This window comes from Ambystoma mexicanum, chromosome 12 (genome assembly GCF_040938575.1).
Source record: "Ambystoma mexicanum isolate Mex_15411 chromosome 12, UKY_AmexF1_1, whole genome shotgun sequence".
Classification (NCBI taxonomy): domain Eukaryota; kingdom Metazoa; phylum Chordata; class Amphibia; order Caudata; family Ambystomatidae; genus Ambystoma; species Ambystoma mexicanum.
In genome coordinates this window covers 153033522-153060296 of record NC_090936.1, presented here as the reverse complement: position 1 = coordinate 153060296, position 26775 = coordinate 153033522, and the positions used below count along the sequence as shown (strand labels likewise).

Below are 26775 nucleotides of genomic sequence, written 5' to 3'. Positions count from 1 at the left end.
TCATCCTGTGAATTGCTCACAGCCAAACTCCCCACCACCAACTCCCAAACCATCACCATCCACTTACTATACAGACACCCAGGACCCCTGGGCTCCTTTGAGGAAGACCTTAACTCCATCCTCTCTAACAACTTAAAAAATACCTCTCAATGCCGCCTCCTAGGAGACTTTAACCTTGGCTACAATGACCCTAAAGACACCCAAGCGTCGGCCATTAATTACTCACTATCAGAACTAGGCTTCATCCAAAGAGTGTCCGCCCCCACTCATAACAAAGGGAGAACGCTTGACTGGATAGCAGACCACAACTGTACGATCTCCATCACTGCTATCACCCCGCAACCTTGGTCTGACCACCACCTCCTCTCCTTCTCACTCAAAGCGGCCAGCCCTATCGCCAACATCTCCCTAGCCTCAGCCATCCCAACTAGAAGTAAGAAAAACATAACTGCGGAAAAACTCATCCCTCTCATTCTACCTACACTGAACCAACTCCCTGCCAACTCCAACCCCCACCATCTGGTTGAAAGTTACAACAATAGCATGCGCCTAGCCCTAGATGCCATCGTACCATTAAAGCTGAGAAAACCCAAGCCGATAAAACACCTGAATACTTGGTTCACGGCTCACCTAAAAGCCCTCAGACTAGAGAAACGCAAAAAGGAACAAATATGGAGACAAACTCCCACTGACAGCAACAAGCGGATCCTCAACAAAATAGTCTCTACCTACAAAAAAGAAATCTTCCTCGCCAAACGAGAATCTTACAATCTGAGAATACGGCATGCCAAATCCAGCAATAAAGAATTGTTCACCATTTTAAAAGAGATGGAGACACCCATCCTGGTCCCAGACACCTGTAAGAAAGACAAACAATGGTGCACCAGCATGCAAAATGCCCTATCCAATAAAGTCGCAGGCCTCCAAATCAAAATTAACAAGAAAGAGACTTTATCCAACGGCAAACCTAACACCCCCACACGCACCATCCCTCAACACCCTCCACCCAACCCCCCCCCCCCCCACTCACTTCAGCTTTTCCAAAGTCTCCACGCTAGAAGTGGAAAAAATCATACTCGGCTTCAAGCCTTCTAATTGCCAAGGCGACCTATGCCCACCTCAAATGCCCACCTCAAATTATCAAAGACGCGGCCAGAGACCTATCTCCATTCATCACCAAACTCCTCAATGCCTCCTTCTTTTCTGGTACCATCCCCAACAACCTCAAAGAATCCTGGGTCCTCCCCCTACTAAAAAAACCCACACTCGACCCAGCCATACCCACCAACTACAGACCCATCACCACCGTCCATTCATACTAAAAATCCTCGACAAGACAGCCTACCTACAAATTCAAAAATTCCTTGAACAAAACCACCTCCTAGGAGTCCGGCAATCAGGATTTAGATCCCAACGCGGCACAGAAACCGCACTCCAATGAGTGCGGTTTCTGTGCCGTGTTGGGGTCTAAATCCTGATTTAGACCCCAACACGGCACATCAAGGCCCAAATTGACACTCTGAGAGATAATGGGAAAACTGCCTTATTGCTCCTCTTAGACCTCTCGGCAGCCTTTGATCTTGTTGAACATAAAATCCTATGTAGTCACTTAGACTCGGCGGCCCACTTTTCCCAAGAAGCTATAGGCTGGATCACATCATTCCTAAGCAATAGATCCATGCGCGTCTTCTCCACCACGGCCTCCGCTGACCCATCCCCATCACATGCGGGGTCCCTCAGGGGTCATGCGTCTCCCCCACACTGTACAACATGTTCACTAAGCACCTGTTTGATGATCTCGACGGTCTGTGTATCACCTACACTAACTATGCTGATGATGCCCAAATCCTCATCCCGTTGACGGGAGATTACAACACGGATTTGGCCTTGGTGAACAAGGTGTACCTCATCATCCAGGCATGGATGGCCTCCCATAGTCTATGCCTGAATGATGACAAGACCGAACTCATAATCCTGGGATCAGCCACGAACCTAAACAAACTGGACCTCAACTACTCCAGCTTCACCATAGACGGCAACCCTATAAAGGTAGCTAAGGTAGTGAAAACCCTTGGCCTCTATCTCGATTCCACCCTCTCCTTCCATAAACTGGTCAGCTCCATGGCATCCACTACAGCCTACACATGCAAGCTTATACGCTCGGCCAAACCCTTCCTCTCCACCTAAAGCTGCATTACTCTAGCCAGGGCTCTCATACTAACTAAACTGGACTATTGTAACTCCCTCTATGTAGGCGCCAACAAACAGATTACCAATAAAATCCAGATCCTACAGAACAATGCTCTCAGAGCAGCGCTTAGCTTCCCTAAAAGAGAACACATCTCGAATACTAGAACTCACAGCTGGCTCACTACCTCAGACAAAATCCTGCTCAAGGTAGCCTCCCTCACCCACAAATGCCTTAACAACGCAGCTCCCCGTTATCTCTCAGACAGAATAACCAGATACACGCCCAACAGAGACACCAGAAATAGAAATGCTAACCTGCTCGCTGTTCCCAGATTCAAGCGTACGAAAATGGGCGGCAACAGCCTCCAGGTGAAAGCAGCCCAAAACTGGAACACACTGCCACCCTCCGTCAGAGCACCTCAAACCTACCACCAATTTAGGCGTAACTACATCGAGTGGCTTAAGAACAAAGACCAATAATGACACCCTGCAACCACTACAAAATTGTTCAACCTGTAACTCTGTCGTAATTTTACTCTGTATCCTTCTAACTGCTTCTACTCACTGCACCCTTGTATAATAATGTAAATAATGTACAGTATTGTAACTAAGTTGAGAATATAACTGTAATGCTTGCGCCCTCATACCTTCTGGTCCGGTGCGCCATATAAATAAATAAACAAACCAGTTGCGAACCTTAATTTCTGCACCCTGTGCAAAGAAAGAGGCCGCAGCAGACTGACGGACGTGCATCAATAGTACCTTTGCATGTACAACAGTTAGCCCACACAGTTCACACGCCACTAGCATTAAAGACAGGAGACGGGCGTATTCTGGGCAGGTTATTAAGGTGTCACTCATATTCGCCACAAGTTCCAGCAAAAGAGTTGTCATTGTATTAGCGAATGTCATCTCACAACTAGATTGAGCCATCCATTATTCTGGGCACAGTAGATAGTGTGTGATTCTTCTCACTATGGCAGCTGGGAATATCAGGAATGGGTCTCACCAGAAGAACTGACCCGATTTGTTGGCCACTGCAAGAAGAGAATGCTGCAATAGGCAATAAGTGCATCACCCTCTTCTGTCACAAAAACTAGTTGAAAAAAATCCATTAGCTGCATCAAAAGAGTGTTTCATGTGGGCCTTCCTTCTTTACAACCTGAATTATTTGGCAAGGAGAAAGACTTCTGAGAAAAAGCAGTTGTTTAGAGAAACTGTCTGTTTTGGGGCACGTGCATTAAAATTTTGATCATTGACAAGTTAACCTATCACAAGGCATGTGTGTCAAATCATTCTGTTAGAAGAAGGCAAATGATATTTCTTTATAAGGCCGAATGAAAAAAGGAAATTATCACCTTTTTTCAGCAGATATTGGGTGCAAAGCATAAAATAATTTCTAAAAATTGTGTTTTCTTCAGAGCCAAATTAATTGGGCAGCCTTGTCATTTATGACAAAGATTAGTGATGATGTGTTTTGTTATGTGTTTTTCGGCAGCCACATTTCATGGGATCTCTTTGAGACTTGCCCGTTATGTTGTTGCTATGATCCTGAAAGCAGGGATGTATTTTCCAGGGCATGTGATTTCTCCTTGTGTGAGTGACATATGCATTTGCATGTACCTTTTAGGAAAACAACCAGTAAAGGCCTACTGTTTAGGGACATAACTATAACCCAAAAAATGATTGCTTAAAACTAGGGGTGTACCGAACTTCGGCTTCGAGTAAGTATTTGGCCGAATTCCAGCTGTAAAAAAGCTATTCGGCTCCGGCCGAATAGTTTCTTGCTATTCGGCTCTTGCAGAATACTTTGACATTCTCATTTGAATACAATGCAACATAACTCAGAAAGGCAAATGTAGACTTCAGTTTGCATAACTGAATAGAATTAGACCAGACAAATTGCTATCACACAGCTGAAAAACATCTTGTATCGTAATCTGCTCTTTAGGGCATGTTTTGTTACAGATTCTTAGACAAAAAGGTGCTCATCTTTTATAGTTAGCCTGCAACAATACAGGAACATCTTTTCTTTTGGTGAATGTTTATATGCAATGTGCACTTGTTTCAGTTGGAAAAAACAAACTGAAAGAAATGTTCATAGATACTTTCAGTTCCTGTCATGTCACTTCCCATTGGGTACATCATAGTCGCCCCTTTTCTTTTTTAAGGACTCGAGTCCTGAGTTTTACATTATCTGATATTTTATCAGGAATTATAAGTTGCATATGTTTGTGTATTGGTGAGAAAAAATGGCTAGGATAAGTGAAAAGTGAGCAGCATTTGTTTCTGTGGGGTGAATAGTTGTGAGATGGAGTTCAGGCATTTAAGATTTCCTCTTGACTTGTGTCCTGCATGAGCCGACATTAATCATTTTATACATTTCTATGTGAGCTGCAAAGAAGTTTTGAAACTTGACCGCATCGACTTTGCAACTGGATAGAGAATGCAATGCATCTGATTCACAAAGGCAGTCCTTTTGCATTTGTGAAGCCTCCTTCTTTAACTGGCACTGAATATGCAACATTCTTCTGTACATTTGGTCCTTTCGTTTTGGTTAAATCTGCTTTATTTCTGGCTTTTATACTTTAAATAAAGATGTTACATTAATTACAATGAATAGAAATAAAGGTATAGAATGTATTAAAATGGTGCTTTATTTGTTTTTTTAATAAGTGTGTTTTTTAAAGTTTTGAACATGATTTATTAGATAAAGCAACTATTCGGCTTCATATTCGGCTTCGGCCGAATAGTTGACAAACTATTCGGCAGAATACTAAATATGCTATTCGGTACAGCCCTACTTAAAACATCATTCTCCTCTTTGCTCGATGTGTGTACAGCCTCTAACATTGTGCTCAAAGTCCCTCTTGGACAATTTGAATACATTACCCAGTCCCACACCTTGGCTGTTAATTAACTCATCTTCTCCCAGCTTGGACGACAGCATGGTTAATTAAGAATTTGACATGAACACTAGTCGCAGGCGTTAGTAACCGCTCTTCATGCATATTTCCAAGACCAAGTTGATTGTCATGTGATGCTCTAGAGCCTTAAGGCATACAATCTTGACTGAGGGTGACCTTGTGCAAGTGGTCCCCCAGTTCAATTATTTTGATATTCCATTTCCCACCTTCAACTCCTGGTGTAACCATATGGCTCAATGCGCACTTAAGTTACCCTGGTTGGCAAGGTGAAAACTGCCTTTTCATCGTAGCTTGTTTTAAAAAAAAATACTTCTCTGGCTCAAGCATACAACTCTAAGACCACGTGGGGCGTTGTGTATGGTAGTGAGCTGTGAGGCAACACCAATACAAGGTTTTGATGGTGAAAGAGAATAGATTTGTAAAGTTCCTCCAAGTCCCACTGAGTACTTCCTCTTTCTTTGCCAGGCAGGAATTGAGTGTTCTTGCCACCCAGCACATGCTGGCCTTGAAGACTCTACTCTTATTGTTTAGAACTTGGGTAAAACCCAGGTCCTCCCTATAGAAGTTGTATTTTGGGGATGTGTGCAATGATGCATGCAGTAGACGACACAGCAGGGAGGGAGTAGCCTCTTATCTGCTCTCCAAGGCTATCGTGTCAGACTAACACGAGTGCATTGAATGCTGTGTCAGGGGTGAAATCTGTATCGTGTTGTATGGCTGGACTTGTCGACACTCCAAACACTGAAGTCTAGACAAGGAAGTATGTAGAATTTCAGTGGAGATTTTGGTTTCCCGTCATGACCTAATGTCTTTGTCCTTCCCTGTTTTTGTCTTATTTGTTACACAATATCAATATTAGTTTATTGATCTTAACTGGAATAACATGTTCCTGATTAAATGTTTATTCGGTTTCTGTAAATTCTCAGATCTTTGATGTTCAATAATAATAATACACCATTTTGTTTTATGTATAAACTAATACACATTTTTAAACAAAAAAAAAAGAATTTCAGTGGTGATTATTCAGGTGTACCCTTTTCCATACATGTTCATTGTGGATATCTTGAAAATGTGGCTGCGTTTCACTATTTAACGTATTTATAATATTAATTGTGTTGACAAAGGCGATTAGATTTCACATGCTCTTATAGCGGAGCATGGGGACTTGCCTTCAGAATGTTACCAGCACGTCAGGATGATAACAGGGCGTCAGCTACCAATGGTGAGTGGTTCCAGAAAGCATTTGTAGCGTGAGGTTACCATGTGCATGGTGACAGGCTTGGAGTGTAAATAAAGTGCTGAAACCTTTGGGTTTAGCACTTTGATTAACAGCTATGGCAGGGATTGGGGTCTTTATGTTCAGATCTGCTTTTGGGGTAAGGGGGTTTAATCGTGAGTTTTCGGAACCAATGGGCGCACTTGGAATTACAAAACCATAAGATTGAATGAGCAGAACATGTATCGACAATTAGCAGTGAGGGCTCTTGATTGGGAGGAGTCAGTGACACATACCATATGTCAACAGAATTTAAGCTGCATTTTGTATATGCCCTATGTGGTGTTTTCCTAATACATATGACAACACAAAAGAAAGAGTTCACAAACACTTAAGTTTTTTAGGTTGTGTGGAATTCCAATATCTCACGTTGTCCTCCCTGTCGGCACATCCTTCAGTAACTTTGTGTGTGGGCATGTCCTCTGGCATTCTACTTCAGTATCGCCTCTGTGCAGCGGATTGCTTTCCTTTGTCCCATGTGTCTCTTGTCTCACACCCCCCTACTGTATGTGGGGGCCTGTGCCTGACATGTCACCTCCCTTCCTCACGGGCGACCCACTTGGACCCTACACAGCATTTCCACATTTTTTGCACAGCAGGTCCCTCAGGACTTACTACTTGGGCACCACACACAGTTTACTGCAGTCCTTTATAGCTTGGGCTATTAGGTGGCACTTGTGCCACCTATAAGCCAAAACTGTTGCATTAGAGTACAGAGAGGGACTAATGGCATATGAGGAGGGAGGATAGCTCAGCGGCAACGTGCTCGCCTTGGAAGCAAGATTACACGGAGCAACACAGTTTGATCCCGAGTCTGCCCTTAGAAACCTCTGGGTATTAAGTGCGTTATAAATAACCTATCATATCTTATATCACGTGAAACTTGAAGGTGGTGTTTGGTTATTTACCCACTTATTGACTACCCATCGCCATGCTAATACTTATGGCCGTGGCCACCCACTTCCTGCCCAGGATACATCGGCCTTGGAACTCCTTGAGCTCTCTTTAACCCCAAGGCTTGCCATCAAGCTTTGCAATTGAAGTGCCCCCCTGTCAGATCACTCCTCTGAGAGTCAATGACTTAATTGGAGCTGTAAACATGCTACCGCTCTAATAAAAATGGCTAAACCAGGTCTGCCTTCAACCACTATGCATGTCCTTCACTGAAGTCCTGCTAAAAACAAGCATTGGCAACGCCAACAGTTTCAGTTTGTATATACGTATTAGGCATTTACCAGGCACTGCTTTTAGAGGCCCAGCCGCTCGCACAATTTTGCACCAGCTACCATCAGTAGCCAGCTAATACCACTACGGCAGTGCCTGGCCAAGTGCCTTTCCCATACCTACACAAAAGCCCAAACTTGTGGCATTACCAATGCTTGTTCTTTCTTGAGTGGAATGTGCTGACAATGACCATGAAAAGAAGACAGAAGGTTCTGGGCTGGTAGTGATTTTGTGGTTGCTATTTCACCACACCTATGAATGGCTAATCACAAGGAAAATGATTTAGCATTAATATTTCAGGATAGGGAGGATAGCTCAGCAGCAACGTGCTCGCCTTGGAAGCAAGATGACATAGAGTAGCACAGGTTTGATCCTCAGATCTGGGCTTAGAAACCTCTGGGTATTGAGCGTGCTATAAATAACCTATCATATCATAGCTCCTTATTGCATGAAATGTATGTTTTAGATGGTAAGCCATTATGTGGGTCTTGTAAATAGGGTCAACAGGATTTATGAAGGGATTTATTAGAGTATTAAGCACATTTCCAAGTTTTATCGGACTCTGGCCTATTAGTTGAGTCCGATGAGCTCCAACTTCCGGCAGGGCAGTTGGAGAAGCATCTCTGCGAGTGTCCCAGTCGGAACTAGGTTGAAATACTTGGTCGCTGAGATTATTCCCAGAGCTCTGGTTGAGAGGCCTATGAATGCATATGGCACAACAAAGCACTTGCACAGTGAGCCATGTAGGGCCCAATAGCCCATCAGGAGTATGGTCCTGTGGGTGCAAAAGGTGCCACCAACGAAATAGTCACCTGCCTTTCTCAGGTTCTTTTGTTGTTTGGGCAGGACGAGGTGCTCCAGCTGGACAATCACTCCACACCAAAAAGTGGGTGAAAAGTAGAGCAGGCAGAAACATTTTGTGCCAACTGAACAACAGGGTGAATGACCTAGAGACCGACAAGAAGGGAGGCGCAGCTGGGTAAAAATGCCCCAGATGCAGAGACAAATTCAGAGCGTCCCCTGGATCAGCTGCCACATTCCGCAAGGCTGAACTATATGCTTGATCCTTTGTAATATCCATTACCATCCCTTGGCTTTTATCATCCACCACCAGTTCCATATCTATGCTGATGAAACACAGGTGCACGCTTTCATGCAAATTGGGGTTATTATCCTTATTGCACTATTTTTGTCCAGTGCCTGCTTTAGGTTTATCCCTCGGTTGGCACCAATCTTCTGAAACCTACAAGAATCCAAACATATGTTATCCTCTTTGGGCTGCAGAGACTGCTCAAGTGTTTGTATGCCAGGATCCTAATGCCCTGCTGGGTCCCAAATGACTTATTGGAACCACAGATTTGTAAAGTGCTCAAGCCTGTGGATTCCAGCGCCTTACACCAGCCTTTGATACAGTGAATCACGAAATCCTCCTAGAATGACTACAGGAGATAGGAAGAGTCTCGGACTCAGCATTGAAATGGTTTCAGTCTTTTTTGACTAACCGTCAGCAGCGTGTGAGACTGGGAGAGTTTTTGTCGAACCTCATTTGTTTAAGTTGTGGAGTCCCACAGGGATCCTCTTTGTCACCACTACTGTTTAATTTATATATTCGTCCCCTCCTGGAAATCCTAAAACGGTATGGGTTGGATTTCCATTCATATGCCGATGATACCCAGATATTCCTACGAATTACCAATTTCCAGGGAGCATTTTGCAAACTGGAGCAATGTTTGACAGAGGTAAGCAGCTGAATGTCAAAGAACTATTTACGGCTTAACGCTGCTAAAACCGAACTTATATTATTAGGTCCTAAACATCTGCTGACAGCTGCCAAAAAATTGCCTGTTCCAACATTGCTGGGTAAAAATTAAAAATCTGGGATGTATGTGGCAAGAAGATGTGGGTAGTGAAACGCAGGTGGAAGCCAAGACTAAAGCAGTCTATTTTGTTCTGAGAATGATACATCAAGCACTTCCTTACATTCCTAAAGAGGCTCACGCCGCTGTGGTAGGGGTGCTAACTAGTGCCCACCTCGACTATTGTAACAGCCAATTGATGGCCATCCCTTCCAAACAACTCCAGTGACTTCAGAGAGCCCAGAATGTGATGATCAGACTGATATTTAAATTGGGTAAATTCCCCCATGTATTATCATATCGTCGAGAGCTACACTGGCTCTCAATTGCTGAGCGCATCAAATTTAAGACCGCCTGCATTATCTTCAAATGCATAAATGGCATTGCCCCTCTGTATCTGAGAGAGTTAATTCAGCCATATCATCCAGTAAGACAACTACGCTCTAGTGACAGTCATCTTCTGATCATTCCCCATTCAACCTACACCTCTCGAGGTGACAGAAGATTTTCTGTCTTTGGTCCTAAGCTGTGGAACTCTCTACCTTTGCAACTTAGGACCATGAGCTCTCTTTTACAATTTCGCCGAGCATTGAAAACCTTTCTCTTTAGGTAGATAGCCCTGTTTTTTTGGGGGGACCTGCCGAAATACGATTGTTTGTCATGTGCGCGTTACAAATATAAAAAATCAAAGCAATCAAGCCTTGCAAGATCTGGTTTATTCTGCAAGGAAGACAGAATGGAATGTTGCCTCTCTATACATGTTTCTTTTTTCATTAGATAAACCAGCCAGATATTTATCCTCTTTTTATTTGAGGGTGCTGTAGAATAGATTGTTAAATGCATTGTAGCATTGAGGCTGAAGTTGCGCTTCAGTAATACTTGTGCTGATTCTTTGTGTGGATTCCGAGTTTCGCTTAAATGTTCTTGATGCGCAGGATGCGATTGTCCTTTACAAAGATCTAGTTGTAGTTCTTTTGGTACTCTGTGAATGTTCATTTTAGTGAGGCACATGCTCACCCGAAGAATTATGCTCTGCTGAGTGCATAACAGTAAAGTGCAGACTTTTCCCAGTCTATCACCGGACACAGGTTGCATCACTCTGTTATTCCATTGGTTTCCCTTTTGTGCTTTTTTCCAGTTCCTCTTACTCATTTTTCATGTAAATGGTGCCACCTCTAAGAGATAAACAAAGTGCTTACAACCATATAAAAATGCACTTCATTTTATTTTGAATCACGAAAGCAGGGATCCGAATTTGATTTAGCCCATGGTGTGGGTTTAGGGTTTTACAAACCCGGGCTTTCTTTTTGTCGGTTATCCTCAGCCCTTCCCTCTCTCGCTCCTACTTCAATTCTGCCTTCTTGGCAGCAAAACAGTAGCTCACAGTTTCCAGGATTTTTAGTCTCCTGCACTTCTTTCTTGGTGTTTGCAGGGTCTTTCATCGCCGTTGCTCAAGTTATCAAGATCAAGCCTTGCTCAAGGTGGACCCTGTTAGCAGGTCCCCCACCTGGTGGGCTTGGGTTTTTAGACAGGGGTGAGGCACAGGGCAAATTCACTGAATGTAAGCCCGAGTAGTTATCAGGATTTCACTCCTGGAAGTAATAGCAGCCTTGCCTAGGGGCCTCCAAGGTCTTTGCCTGTGACATTTAGCATCTCCACCACAATGGTTATGACCTCTCCATCACTGGAGCATGATACGCTCACATGTTCTCAGCAATGTCCGACCCCACAGAAGAGCCTGATCCAATCCGCACCCCACTTAGTAAACTGGAGCACTGTTTTCCCAGCACTGTATGAGGTTTAGTGGGTCATATGACATTACAGTAAACGTCCTACCATCAACATGTTTTATTGACTTAATACATTTTTTGAGTGTCAATACTCGCGTTGATAAACCCGCGTGCTGTGATATTTAGACACAGGTAAAGCAGTGATGTATCACATTTCCTGAAGCACTCCATTTGTGTTTGAAGTTACTGTAAGAACCTGTAGACATGGAACTCTGCGCAGAATTAAATTAGTCATTCATTATATAGCCTTGAGGAAGTGCTGTGTGGTGTGAAACTGACCTCGCTCATCAACACACACAGCCAAACTGCTTGTCAAGTTAACAAACAAATGAGATCACACTGTAACGTTAATTGTAATTTATTATATGAAATAATTATGCAATAACGGTCGAGGTGTGGGGATTTTCCAGTGTGGAAAGGACCCTGGGCCAAGGATACAGGCCTTGAGCAAAGCGAGGGCCCTAACGCCATTACCAGACTGGTAGTGCCTCCCCACTGACGGTGTTGTAGCTGTTATCACCATGGCATGATTTCCAGGATGATAATGTATAATTTATAAAGTTGAGAAACGGCACGGTGGCTGCTTCTGAAGTTAAAAGAAATACAAACCAATATAGTCACCATGGAAAAGGAGGAAGTGAATTATTCCTAGTCCCTTCTCAGTTTACATGGCAGCCATATGAGAAGTGACAGAGCGGGGCTGAGAGCGGGGATGAGCTGTGGATTCTAGCGAAGGTGGACATGTAATTGGTGGTCCCTGGAGGATGAGCGGTGGTGCTCTGGGGGTCAGGAGCAGGGTTGTGGTGAGGGGCTTGGGGCGAATTTATGCGAGGGTGGTGGGTTGAGGTTGGTGTCAGCACCCTGGCAAGGAAGACGGTGGCCGCCTGCTGTTCAGGGCGCTCGCAATGCAAACAAAACCGCGAGGTAAAACTCACCTTCTGCGCTTCCCCGATTGGCTGGCAAGTTCCATGACGTCAACTCCTGGGTACTAATGAGATTTATAGAGTCGCAGAAAACAATGGACCAATTCGCAACATGCTTCTTCTGCATAAGAACTCGGACGATGAATACTGAGCACTAGCATGAGAAGTAGGAGTGTTGTGTAGTATTTGTTTGTTTTATACACATTCCACATGAGCAGGGCCATGCCCTACCTCACTCAAGATAATGATGTAGATCTCACACATCTACCATGATATAGTTAACCCCGAGCAGGGGCGCAATAACCGCTATCTGTAGAAACTTCAGCACTGTCGTACCACTATGCCGGTGGTAGGTACAGCATAAAAGCTTTTTAACATAACACAAATCGCAAGTACAGGGATGTGATTTTAAAACTGCACTTGTGTACAAGTCTTGTGCACAAAGCGTGATTACTTACATCAGACCCTATAACGCCCAAAGATTGTTTGAAAGGGTGGCATGACCAATTGACACTAGTGAGACAACAATGCCATCCAACAAGTTGGATACCTTTGTCCCCTACACACCTATATACTGGTGATAGACAGCCAGTCAAAATGAAATGTGTTTGTGCATATTAAATAAAGGTTTTTTAAAAAAAAATGTAATGTGTTAATACAAGTTCAGATTTTAAGTTACTTCTTTGTATATTTGAACCGCTTACAGAGATTCTAAAGGCGATTCCACAAAACCGGCCTGTTTACCTTTTATGGGGGTGGGGTGTATAGGTCCTCTATTTTGGTACATGCTTTACTCTGTATCAACCACCCACTAAAATGTTACTACTCATTGTAGGCACTTTCTGTTTGAGTTAGAAAGTACTCTCTAAGCTCACTGCTGTTGTTCCTTTACAATACTTATCTGTTAAAAGCTGCCATTCACATGGAACATGCCATCTGAATCATTGCACGAGCTGCGCAAATGAAATCATTTGTATTTTATTTGTATAGTGCGCCAAGCCCTTAGGCATATTGGCGCATTTCTTAGTTACAAAATATAGGTCATTTGCAGTTGCATATGAGTATTTACAAGTGACATATGGCAAGTATTTACATGGTGAGAATACAATTGACAAGTATACAGTACGATTCATGGCATCTGTCTTCTTTTCCAGGCACTTGTGTTTTACTCACTCTTTTCTAAAGTCTTTGCAAAGAATGTATATGTGATCAGGTTATCAAGTGTCCACTTTTTGAAACCACAGTATCTCCTCTGCGTTTTCATTGCTGCCAGTCAAATCTCTATTTTGGTGGGCACTGGGACTAGTTTAAAATTCAAATGCTCTTTAATGCTATTTTCAGACTAACAGGTTCAGAACATTGTTTTAAAGTTTGTGAAAGTGGTTAGAGATGGCATTTTACAAATCCAGGAAATAGCTGTTTTTACAACTTATTCTGTACTGCCTGTGCATTGTCGTATTCTTGAATTGTCTGGATATCGCCAACCCAAGAAGAGCTGCAGCCATGCTCGTCCACTGCTTCCTGTGATGACTGAGTCATTGTGACTTTCACTTGTTCTCCTTTTATTCTTGGCCTTCCTTTGGTAACATGGTTAGCGATGGTGCGGGGATTTCTTTATCATTTCATTCTACCTGAATTGCAACGCCTCCATCAATTCCATCAACAGCAAGTGCCTTTTAGCTATTAAAGATTGGACCATCACTAATATTCTGTCCCTCACTTCCTCCTAAATGAAGTCATGTTCTTTGGAATGCCCCACCTTCCCACCCACCATTAATTTATGCCCCAAATAAATAAAACTGAAAATATTATTAAAAATTCACACCTTAACTTCAGATCACTCATCGACCTTACCAGAACATTAGTCCTTTCTAACCTTGGTTACTGTGACAGCATATATATACCTTGTCCTCAACAAGACATCAACTACAAATAATTCGGAGCAGAGCAACAACAATCAGACTAGGTCTGAAACCTTGGGACTGCATCTCCCGGGGTCTGAAAACTCTAAAAGGGCTACCTATCAAATCTAAGGCAATGTTCAAAGCCAGTTCTTTAACCTGCCGGAACAACCTGACTGCAGGCCAAAAATACCTTTCACCCTTTCTAAAAGCATGCCTTCTTGGTAGAAATAGTAAGATCATCAGGAGGGAACAAAGTCCTCCAAGCCAAAAAAAAAAAAAAAAACTGCCCATACAACCTCACTCCCAACCTATTAAACAATATAACTAATGGTTTAATTTTAAGAGCCAACAAACAGTTTGAGAACTTAAAAAGTAATATCAATGTTTGGCATTCTACCACATCTTTTCCCCTACCTAGTTCCATGACTTTCCAAACCTCAACCTGGATGAAGACCCTCCACCTGTGACCAACAAGCTGCCTAAGAATGTATATTCTGTCTGTAAACCCACATTGGTCCATACAGCTTCAGAAAGACGTTTTTGAAAAATGGATCTTCATATCACAAATGTACTACCTTGCTACACTGATTATGCCTACTCCGCTACCATTTCTCCTACTTTGTCCCACGATTGTATACCCATGGATCCCGGCCTCACACTTAGCACTCCTCTAGAGTTTTGGAGCAATTCATTTACAATAAGGCTCAAGATAAAAGCACAGTAAAATAAAAAATATTATATAAATGGCCATGTACAGCTTCCAGACTTTTCCTCCCTCCTAGCCACCAAAATCCCTACATGTCCCTGACAGACTCCTTATTTCGTTTTTCCCCTTTTCAGTTTACATAAAGTTGCCACTACAATATTCAACATGTGGCGCTATGAAGCTAGTTCCCTGTAAGGTCTGCTTCCCTTTGCACATGACAGGAGACCTAGCTGGCAGAACTTCAGATCTTAATGGACACGCATATTGAGGGCCCATATAATGGATGACGGGCACACATATTTTAGTCATATATTGGTCTATATCAAAAACATCATGTAGTCTTCCAAAGGAGTTAATGCTGTTCTCACACATCAATTGCTCGACCGAGCATGGCATGTTCACTGTATAACAATTTTATTAATCTCCCTTTCAATCTAGTGCTGTCATTCAGCCCGATGTCACGTGTGCCTCTTCTTTTAGAAAGGCTGGTTGAGGCAAGATTCGTGGAGATGGCCCTAAAGAAGAATTTCAGCAATTTACTCAAATGAAGACACCTGTGTACTTGTATAGCAGACTAAAACTGATATAGTGCCTGCTGCCTGCTCCTCCATAAAAAGCACCTTTGGTCCGTCACACTTTCTCCGCGTCACTTTCTAATTTTCTTAAACTAAGTCAAGATTGTTGTAGGATAACTACTTACCAAAACTTCCAAACATCTGGAAAGCCAAAGCCCTCTTGCCACCTTGGCTCTATGCAGCCTAGCCAAAGAGATCTTTCCTGCTTACCCGTACCAGCCCATAGAGATCCTGTATGCATTTTGCAATATTGTCGAAGACACCTGTTGGGGTGAAAGGCCCAGCATGGATGGGGTGTAGATTATTACTCATATTTACTTTATACGAGTAATCTTATACATTTGTATGAACTCTGCTTCGATTGGCCCACGCATCCAATAAATCCCAATGAATGGGTTAAGAGATGAGACTCGGTCATGAAAGATTTTTCCATAAACTCAATTTGGGAAAAACATTTTGATAAATAAGAGCTCAACGTACGAAAGGATACAGATATGGGTGCATTGTAACACACAACATTTGCCCTTCTTTGCTATGTGTCATGTGGTGCATTTTAATGCAATAGAATAATTGTGATCCCAACATTCTGTAGTCTATAGAAAAACAGCTAGTTAAATTTAATCCATAAACAATTTTGGGACTATTTTGTCAAACCACTGAGCTAACCTGCCATATGCGAGTGTGTTGGTTTGATTTTATTTATTATTATTTTTTTTTACTTGGAGATAGTTTCGAATTAATCATGATCCAGCCTTTTTCGGAGCATCATTCTAGTGGGGGTTGGGCAGACAATGGGGATGAAAGGTGTGGTACTTATCAGCCAGTTGAAAACCAAGCATCTAAATCAGATTTCCGTATTCTGCTATGGAGGTATGTATGTCCTGGAATAATGTAACGGGAAGGCTAATCTCATCTGCCGTCAATAACCCGAGATGTACTTCAGAAAAGATTATGCTTAGTAGCCCATGCTGTCACATGCAATGTATAATCATGAAGGGAAAACTGTTTTGGAAACACTGAAAATAAATTCAGTCCAGGGAATGTTTGCATTTACTCATCCTATGACCCTGTGCTCATGATTACAACATGTGTACTTTTTTTGCTTTGTAGGCAACAGCATTGTCTGTCCAAATTTCCTCCTGACGTCTAAATCTCTGTCCCTGAGCAAAACAATACTGGTGGACCAGACTTCAAGTAACGCATTCAATGAAGACCCCCAGGCTCTAAATGGAAAAGCCGTGGTTAGGAAGCTGCCACGACAATATCCCAGTCCAAAGCCCAAAGGTAATCTCACAAATCTTTGTTGCTTTCAAAAGGAAATTTTTACGAGAAAACAGTATTGCCTCTTCTTCATGCTTTCCATTTGATATAACGATATATGTAATACTTGATTTAATTTGCTTCATGCTTGTTTGTGGGGCTGTCTTGGCCACTCTATTCCACAGATTGCAATGTAAAATCCAAGCTCTTTGAATTCAATTAAATAGTTCCCTTTTTGATTAAAGTGAACTGTCTGCATGATCAGACAGTTGAAGGCAGTGCTATGAAATGAATATGGTTTTACTTGTAGTGTCCACTCTTTCCTCAATGCTACTTTCACTCTCACAAGCTAGTAACCCTCTCTCTCACTACCACTACCTCACATGCACTCTCCACCACAACTCCTCCAGAACTTCGCTCTGTGTTCCTCTGCCCTTTGTCGTCCATTCACTCCCCTTATGTACTGGGCTCTTCCTGGTTCTGACTTCCCCTATGCCCCAGCCCTCCATTAGCACTCATCTGACTCTGGGGGCCAATCTATGTCTATCGTTTCCCCAGGGTCTAGGCTACACATGGTAAAAACCTTTTAAAACACCCTCTATGCTCTCCCCGATTTCCAGTTTGGTTCTGTTGGCTGGCACTCTCTGATGGGATCCCTGCTGTGTCTCTGGCATTCTATGGATCTGGAAGTTTGTTTTCCTCTTATTGTGGCAAGTTCTTTGCTTTTCTGAGGTGATGGATGCTGTTGAGTTGAGATAAAGGCTCAAAGTCCACATTAGTTGCAGTGTTTCTGTTTTCCCCTCCATTTGGTTCAAGTCAAGTTTTCTTGGCTGCTCCCCAGTGCACCCTGGGATTTGCGGTCTGAAATCAAAAGAGAAAACACTGTCCAGAAACACTAGTAAGAGGTTTAATGCGATAGAGGGTGGTATCAGGCTTAATAGGCATCGTACACGAGGGTGGGTTAAGTTATGAGCTCCCCTCTTCTCCCCGAAGGTTCTTCCTTCCAGGGTTAAGCCCTAATCCTGTGAAGCCCACCTGGTCACCTCCAAAGGTGTCGCAAAGCATACCTGAACATCTACAAGCCTCAGTCCTTTTCTTGTTCATAATGCATAACATTTCTGAACCGCACGCGCGCACACACACACACACACACACACACACACACACACACCCCCCCCCCCCCCATAAATGACTGAGCTCAACAGAAGAAAATACTTTGAGAACAGCCGGTTTTTAAGCTTCCAAACACCGCTTTAAAAGGGACCGGGTGTACGGATCCAAGGACAATGTATTCAAGCGGCATGGTGCCAACACTGAAAAAGACGGAGCTCCATGTTGACCTAGTTTGTGGAACAATGAATACTGTAGATGGAAATTGTGTAAGTTCCGCTGACATGTTGAGCTTTAAAATTTAAGTTTTTACCTTAGAAAATAAGGGTTCTGCTAAACCGAGCTCTGTAGACCATACATAGCCCCCTCAAACTGTTCACCTGGCCACTGCGAGCCAATGCATTTGTTGAAGAGGGGAAAAAGCTACCAAATTTTGCCCAATCTAAAAATAATTCTTGCTGCTGCTTTCTGAGTCACCTGAAACCAAAGCAGCTGGAAGGCCCAAGCATAAAGAATGGGCGAGAGGATACAGTGGCTGAAATGGCAGCTTTTCTTTTTGCCCTCCGAGACAGATTTTTTTTCAGGGTCCAAAGATGGAGAAAAAAAAAGATGGTCAGTGCTCCAATCAGGGGGTCCAGTGAAGGGTAACAACCAACAAGGACGCAGAGAATATGTATCTTGTCAGAGGGTACTGGATAAGTATCCATAGATTCAGCACACAACTTGGGTGGGGGGCGGGGGCACAGGTTTAAGTTATTCCTAGTTACTAACAGATTGGGAATATCTGCATTTAACCCCAGCCAGTTCAACTTCATTCAGCGGTCTATCACAGATGAATATAAACATTCTGAGGTCAATCATAGATTCATATCCTATATGAGGAGGGTCAGGGTCATGGGTATATTTATAAAGTGAATTTGTATGAGCGATTGAATTGATTTTGCCAAGAGGTCAACATAAATGTCAAAACAGGAGAAAGCCATGAGGCGTGAGTGACCATGCAATTTAAGGAGCAAAGCATTCTGATTGAAGAGGGCCAGCTAGAAAGGAAGAACGTAATTCCAATGCAAACTCCACTATTAAGATGATTGCAAATTGCTGTAATGATGCTGGGTGATGGACAGTTTTGAACCCTGCATATTTAATTATTTATTTATTTATTGCATTTAATTGCGCGCCCAAACCCTTAGGTATCAAGGCGTACAACATACATGTTAGTCATACATCATAGGTTACATACATAATAGTCATCTTAAGAAGTACAAGCGTGGCAGTTACATGATACTTGAGCCATTACCGGTATTTTGTGATTCATAGGCAGATATAAGGTTAATCTTAACCAGTTACAACAGTTTTGAGAACCTAAGGCAGAGGCAAAAGTAAGAGGAGGGCAGATGGGTTCCTCTGCAAGAAGAGCTACATGTAGGATTAGCGCTATATAGAGTGAAAGGGTAAGCTGTGTTGCGCTTAAGCAGCTAGTATTTGTTAAATAACCAGGTTTTTAGTTGTTAAACTTGGGGAAGGATGTTTCGTTGCTGAGTTAGGTGGGGAGCGAGTTCCAGATGCGCGAGGCTGCTATGGGGAAGCTAGTATTGCCTGCTCTGGAAATGGTGCTATATAAAGTAGTACAAGGGTGCCGGGCCACAGCCATCCAGTGCTTGCCTGAGCTCTTCTTAAACTGACACCAATGCAGATGCCAAACCTCTCGCGGGTCTAAACCTTGTTTGTCTAGATTTAGAGCATTCATCCTACATCCAGGGCATGATTGGTCCTTCCAGTGTACGAAGTGGGATTCAGAAAAAAGGTCATTATTTGCATTTCTTGGCTTGATATAAAAGTGAAATGCGCCTTGGGCAAAAAGATGGCCAAATACAGAGAATGTTAGGGAGAATTCTCTGTAAAGGCTAATTTCCCAAACCTAGTGAGTCCCCCAGTAGCTCTGCTGGATTTTTGGGGTTTATTTTCTTCTCCTGCTAAGAGTGAGACTCTTTTACTCCCACTTTTAGACCTGATTTGAGGTGTTCCTTTATCTTTCCATGTGTTTTATGGGCTATTGGGTATTTTACTCCATAGGGTCTCATGTGTGTTTGATGTGGGTTACACAGCACCCTCCGTGCCGTAACCCAGGGGTGTCGTAGCGACCCCCCAACATAGACTCTATACCCTGGGACTGACTACTGTCTCCCAGGGCATGTAAAGTCACCATTGGCTTTACTAGTCCCAAATTATTAACAGAAACCAGTACAAACCCATCATATTGTGGACGTACTGTTCGGGGCAATTCGATTGCCCCGAGGTCTGTTGGTCGAGGGGGCACGTCTCCGTCCCCCCTGATCGAGTTTTGGCTGGTGGCAGTGGATACTACTTTTTATATTCAACCGCGAATATATCTCTATGGGATTTTCCCATTGTTCGAGGCTACCAACTTTAATTATTTAATTCCTATAGCCTCGAACATACCGCCGGTTTATTTAATTAATATGAATTCACCGGTTGGTATTTTTTTCCAGAACTCGATTCAAAAATGGCGTTTTGAGTTCTCTTCTGTGACTCCAACCCAAGTCTAGCCCTTTGTCCACTTTTTGGCGGGCTTCTCCACAGAAGCCTCCAAAAGTGGTGCCACTCTGTCTGGGTACCACAGGGGGTGTGGGAGGGGGTTTAGGCTTCCCTGGACTGAGTTGCCCTGGCAACTCAAGTCGCACTCCTGTGCGATTGGCCCAAGTGGTGAGCCGGCCGGCTCACCAGTTAGCATGTTTGATTGACAGCTAGGCTGAATGAATGGGGGTTTGCTGCATAAAAGCAGGGCTTTGGGGACTGGAACTTCAGAAGTCGCCACAGGACCTAAGAATCCAAGGAGGGAGAAGCTGAGCCGACCTGCAATGACAACACCACCGGTGGAGCCCTGCTGAACCGTCTCACCACTTTTCCCGACGACAGAGGAGATCTCCAGTCCGGAGAGTCTTCTTCCTTTGACTGGTGGGGATAACCAGTTTTGCCTTCTTTTCACCTTCCTGGAGCATCTCGTGGCCGCCTTGCCCGTGCCAAGCACCCCGGCAACCGGAATACCACGGCTTACCACTACCGCGAAGAGAAGGATAGTACCTTTTAACCGAAGAACTCCGCGGCTGGTTTCTTCTTTAATGTAAGTGCAACGACCTTCATCTTTCCTCCACGGCGAGACCTCCTCTTCCTCTGGACGAAACACCGACTTACGGCCGCTGCCAGGAACAACTGCCCCCGCTGGAGCTTCCTCCACACTTAAGGTACTGTGTCCCGCCTGGCTTCCCTTGCGACAGATCGTTCGGGATGACAGTAAAGCCTCGACTTTCTAACCTGGGACAACCTAGCTAACTTTTCCTGACTTTAATTTCATCCTTTTTGTGCGAACTATCTACAAGACTCTTTGGGCATAACCCCACTGTGTGAACCTGGACCCCTTCTTCTTGCTCTCTCCAAGAGCTGGGCCTTGCAATTGACTTCCTTGCTCTACAGTAGAACTCTGCCTATCCTGCCTTACTGTGGTTCTTTTAAAAGTATTGAAACCTGTGTGCTTCCATAACTCTGCCTTTTTCCCTTCCTTTTTTTATAACTTATTAGAGTGCCATCTTATGTTATGCGCTCACCTCTGTCTGAAAATAAGTGGTGTTTCTCACTAAGACTTGTCTAATAAGTAATTAGGGTTGTATATATATATATAATAGTGACTGTGTGCTGAATTTACTTACCCCTTTTTGTGCTAGTGTAATCTACAAGTGTGTCTTTAAATAAATAATGATATACTTTTACACCAAAGCTCTGGTCAGTGTTTGCTTGTGCTGCTGTATCTCTGTACCTATTGTGTATACTCTACATACTGCCTAACTCTTCTTGAGGGAAGTCTGACTGCTCAGGCACAGCTACCAAGTGAATCTGTGTGGTACAGACTGCTACCAAGTGGGTTTACTGCCAAACACCTGTAGTCTTAAATCTTTTGCAGTGGTCCTTAAGGGAACTGCACAGGTTTCTGCCTAACAGAGAACAATCATATATTTGTGAAAGAGACAGTAAGATTCAGTAGAGGACGACACATTGAGCCCACTTGCTGAAGCAACTGCTACCGAAAAAGCAGTATTCCACATGACAAGTGAATCACTGCTGTGGCACTGTGTTTGACAGTGTGTGAGCAATTTCCAAACCGCCTTAAGGTCCCAACCTGGTATGGTGAGATTGTTAGACTTGCACCCCCGAAAGAGGGATTGGCGTGCCAACTGCTCCCGGCCCTACCTCGGTGCTCAGGTGAAGATAACCATCAGTCTCTTTAAGGGAGTAACCTGGGGGAAGGTGAGGTTTTTCTCAAAAGGTTGACCCTATAATGTACAGAGACAGTGGAATTACTCTGGATCAAGGAGTTTTGAAGGGGGGCATAGCACTCCCGCTAGACAGTGATTTGTGAAGCGACCCTGGCTACGGCCCTGCTGGCAATCTAATATCATGCTAGGACCAACCGGTTATTGGACTAAGTAGTTGGTTAACACACACTTGCAATAGGGCATCACCAGAAAAAGCTAAAGAGTGATCATGTAAGGTCTAAAGCAGGGATGAGCGCCATGTTATGTAAGGCAGGGGATATGATAACAAGGGGGGAAGCTCCCTGAGCCTGTAGAAATGGAATTAGAGGGGGAGGGGACCATTAAGAACCATTTACTTTCACCATGTGAAACTTTCAGCCCTGCGTAATAAATAAAGGCCACACTCCACTCCTCTTTTATTAGTACGGTGGATAACTTGAATCGGGTGACCTCACGGAACGTGCATGGAATATTGCCAGGGACACCTCACTGAACCGTGTCTCTGGTTAGGCGTCTAACCCACTGGCTAAAAGACCAGGACTGAGGTGAAATGGCTGAGAATGGGTGGGTGGGCTTGCACACACACTGCACCCTGCATTCATTAAATTCAGTTAGCATTTCTGCTGTTTGAGGCTCCGGTTTTAATCCTGTAAGCAAGAAGGAACGAAGCCTGGACGTCGGAGTAGGCCTCCTACCTCTCCCTTACTCCCTCGGTCTACCTTTCCTCAAGAATGTTAAAACCTGTATAGTATTCTTGGTTTTCTTTCTCAATGATAGTATAGGTATCCGATGCAATTAGATTCATCCATTAGCCCTTCCGTGTCCTTACATAGGAATGTGACCATGTAGCAAATTGAAAATAGTTTCAGGTGCTCATTATTACTTTCTGTTATTAGCAGGTGAGGGAGTCCTAGAAAAAAGCATTGAAATAGATGAACTTAATGCACAGCCCTATTGTCTGTGCCTAAAAGTGATGGTTTTAGGGCTAACCGGTAGAAGGAGTCTTAAGGAACACTAGAGTGGTCAATTCAGCTAGAATCTCTCGTTAATGGAAAGAAGAAAATGTTTTCAAGGAGGGATGCAGAGCAGTATTTCCTTCTCAAGAGGATGGGTCCCGTGTTTGAAGAGACCAATGCAAAGGGCTCAAACCTGCTTTGAGTGTTTGATGTTGAAAAAGTGATGGCCTTTTCAGAAAACCTCTATGAAAAGATTGACGCAGCGGCCATTCCCAATTTGGGAGAATGAAGTTGAAACTGTGAACATGTGGGCTAAAATGCTGGAGTCTGTTGTGGAAGCCCTCGAGTACAAGAGTACACGCCTCCCCCCCCAACAGAGTCAAATGTCAGAAAGCACTGAAGACCGAGCATAAGGCCTACCACAAACTGGAGCAACTAGAAAATTCCATAAGAGCCAAGAGTCTGTGCTGAAACTGAGGTCAAAAGCACTAAGGCATTTTGGAAAACTGCCACAAATTGTGCAGAATCTGGAGCAAAGCAATGATGGCATCCACCCCTTGTAATTACTCCTATTCAAGAGCGTCTACAACCACATTTTAGCTCACTGCACCAATATGCAAATGGTTATTTCTCCTCTATGAAGGGTTCAGTGAGCTAAAACGTGGTTGTAGGCCCTCCTGAGTGGAATAAATTCCATAGAAAAGTGTATGTGACCCATGTTTATTCACAGTAGACGGGCTGCCACACCCATGGTTGATTTGTAAAACTTGGGGTTTCACGCTAAGTAACCCAGGATAATCCAGACGTGGACCACTTGCTCACTGTGCTTTAGAGAGGCTCAACATCACCTCACTGAGGAGGCCCAACAAAGCCGAAACACGTGTCTGAGGTTGCTGATAGTACTCTTGTTGAGAGGAGAATTGCCTAGCGTTTCGGTGCTGCACTGCCCTTGTGGGTGGGACCAGACTGATATGCAAATGCATATTTCCCCTCTTTGAAGGATGCAGTGAGCTAAAACGTGGTTGTAGGCCCTCCTGAGTGGAAAGAAATCTATAGAACAAGTTATTTTACCCATGTTCGACGTCAGTAGAGGTGCTGCCACACCCATACTTAGAAAATGTAAGCCTAGTGCTCTTCGTCATTTAAGTCACTTGAGTGGTCACTGCATTACTTTAGTAGCTTTTCTAGGGGCTTGGTTAAGATACATTAACTTGCCTAGCTTAGTCACAAAGAACAGTGTTTGATTTTGGGGTAAATATGGGCTAAAACGGCATGAAGCATTGTGCCACTTTGACTTTGTGTGTTGCGGCTCAACTCTGATGGACGCATACATGGCGGGGCATGATCTCCTGATTCAAATAGTCCAAAAATATTCCTAATATGCTTTGCATGTAGGATTTAATGAGTCCTTATTAAAAGAGAGTGAACACCATTTTTACGTTGTATTCATTATTTTACTCCATGCTCAGTAAATAATTATTAGTAGAGAATGTATTGAGCGTAGACCTAGTTTTGAGAAGCATTGGAGTGCTTTACAATCATATGGGGAAGAACAAGGTGAGTGGAGCAGAGAAACAAGTGAGGGGAAGCTAACCACATGGGAGGTGGGTCATTTGTGAACAAGGGATCATCAATCAACAATGGGAGGAAACAGCGGGGATCAGATCACCCAGTCTCAGGTAGGCTGGTGTGAGATACCAAAGGATGTCTCACCTGCAAGTCCTCTGGGGCTTGTCATCCAGGTGGCCAGGACACGGCCTTCGCTTTTGGATCCAGTTCCTGGGGGTGGACCAGTACGGGAGGAACACCTGGGTGAGGGGTCTTTGCAGAGTGGGGCTGAGACAACCGATGGTGAGACGCGGTATAACCCCCTTTCCCGTACCCATGACCCATCCTATTTTATAGGATCCTCCAATGTCCCAACTCTCTCCCCCCTTTTCTAACGCACACAATGGGCCGAGGAAGAGGGCAACTGAGGGTAAAGAGGCTAACGCTTATATATCTCATTGGACATGTCCCGCTAATCGAGACAGACAAAGTCAGGCACTTGAATTTTATTGCATACATCTGATACCCATTAGCTCTCCCCACACAGATAAAAAGCGGAACATAGAGACACACTCTGAGCAAGGTGGAACACAAGAAGGAGCATAAATTCCGGGGGCAAAGGCGAACCTATTGGAGCAGAGCGACCGACAGAGGGATGAAAGCAAAGGGGAGATAAGCCCAGGAGATCCCTGCAGCAGGTTGTTGCCTCCGAAGAGACGTGAAAGATGCACGGAGAAGGCCAAATCCCAGACAAGAAGACTGCATTGTCTTTCAAGGGCACCCGCGACCCTCCCGGGTGAATGACCGAGTTGGGGAGGTGAGGCCAAGCCTGTGGTTTTAACCTTTACTCATGAATTAAAACTGCAAAGACAAGAAAGGAATGCACACAGCCAGTGAGTTGGCGAGCGACATGAAAGGCCAGTGTTTGTTAAGGAAAGATTGAAGTGCAACAGTATATCTCACAATTGAAGGCTGCAAATGTGTGGATGAGACGCAAAGGAAGGCAGACCTGTGGAGAACTTTAAATTACCGAGAACAGTGAAGCCAGTGATAGACTAGCGGAGTGGTTCGCGAAAGCAAGTAGCCCACTCGAAAGTCTTGTTAAAGGTGAAATGTTTTGTTAAAGCGACAGGAAATGAGCTCTAAAATGCGTAATGACCAAGATTAACCCAGGCAAAAGGGGAAGTGTAAAGGCGAATGTTGAACTTTTGTGCTTGTGATACTGAACTACCGAGACCAAGAGACACTGGGGCAAATAACAGTCTTAGCTGAATGGAAAGTCAAAGTGGTCCTGCGGAGTTATATAGTCAAAACCTTGCACGTTCGAAAGTCTTCGGCATCAGGAAAAGGTCAGAGCAGGACTTAGGGACACCGAAAGTGTGATAAATTAGCGGAAGGGAACCCCTAAAGAATGTACATTAAACTTGGGGATGGGAACGCTGTGTGTGCTCCGATTGAAAGGTCCGAGCCCGATTGAGGGAGACCTACATGAACTTCTTTTTGCTTTGAGAGGTCTGAGCCCATCAGACCTATGTGATCTTTTGTTAAATTGAGAAAGAACTTTTGGAAAACTGGAATAAGTGACTTTAATGTGGAAGGCCAAGCAGGGCTCGATCCACGTTTTGAACTTACTTGGTTATGTGAACCTAAGCCAGTGTGTGTCATCCTGTTTACGGGGACCGCCTTACTCCATGCTCTCCAACGTGAGAAGAAGAGCTGACTCTGTCACGTTGATTTTTATGTTATGACTCTGATTTTCCTTTGCATACATATTCCACTTTACACACGTTTTGTGTAAGCGATAGGGCAGGCATTATGTTTTGTTAGTATAGGCCATTTTTAATTTGACAGATTGACTAGGACTGAATTTAATTATTATATGATGGTAGAGACTACTCCCATATTAGTGACATGGAAAAGCAGGAGTTTTTGCAAACCCCAACAATTGAACAAAGGTTTTGAAATTGTATCTCTTGTCAGTGACATACTTGTGATAACATGCCTCCCTTACAATAGGAAGAGTATGGTGTATGAACCTAGGTGTTAGGAGGGAGCCATTCCTTAAAGAGGAGTGTCTTGAGCCCCTTCCTAAACTGTAAAAGTGAGGGGTCCAGTCTGATGTAGATGGGGACGAGGTTCCAGAGTCTTGGGGCATAGACAGAGAAGGTCTGTCTTCTGAGTACCCAGTGATTTCATTGCTGA

At 43.7% G+C, this 26775-nt stretch overlaps 1 protein-coding gene across 10 annotated transcripts in view; it reads left to right on the top strand.

Moving 5' to 3' along the window:
- The window catches only part of FGD4 (FYVE, RhoGEF and PH domain containing 4), a 1139208-nt gene that overhangs the window by 618658 nt on the left and 493775 nt on the right, over nucleotides 1-26775 (top strand). For all 10 annotated transcript variants that reach the window (XM_069628200.1, XM_069628199.1, XM_069628201.1 and 7 more), the window contains exon 2: nucleotides 16482-16655. In XM_069628200.1, the coding sequence (XP_069484301.1) occupies nucleotides 16482-16655 (174 nt within the window). The remainder of the gene's footprint in view (nucleotides 1-16481; nucleotides 16656-26775) is intronic.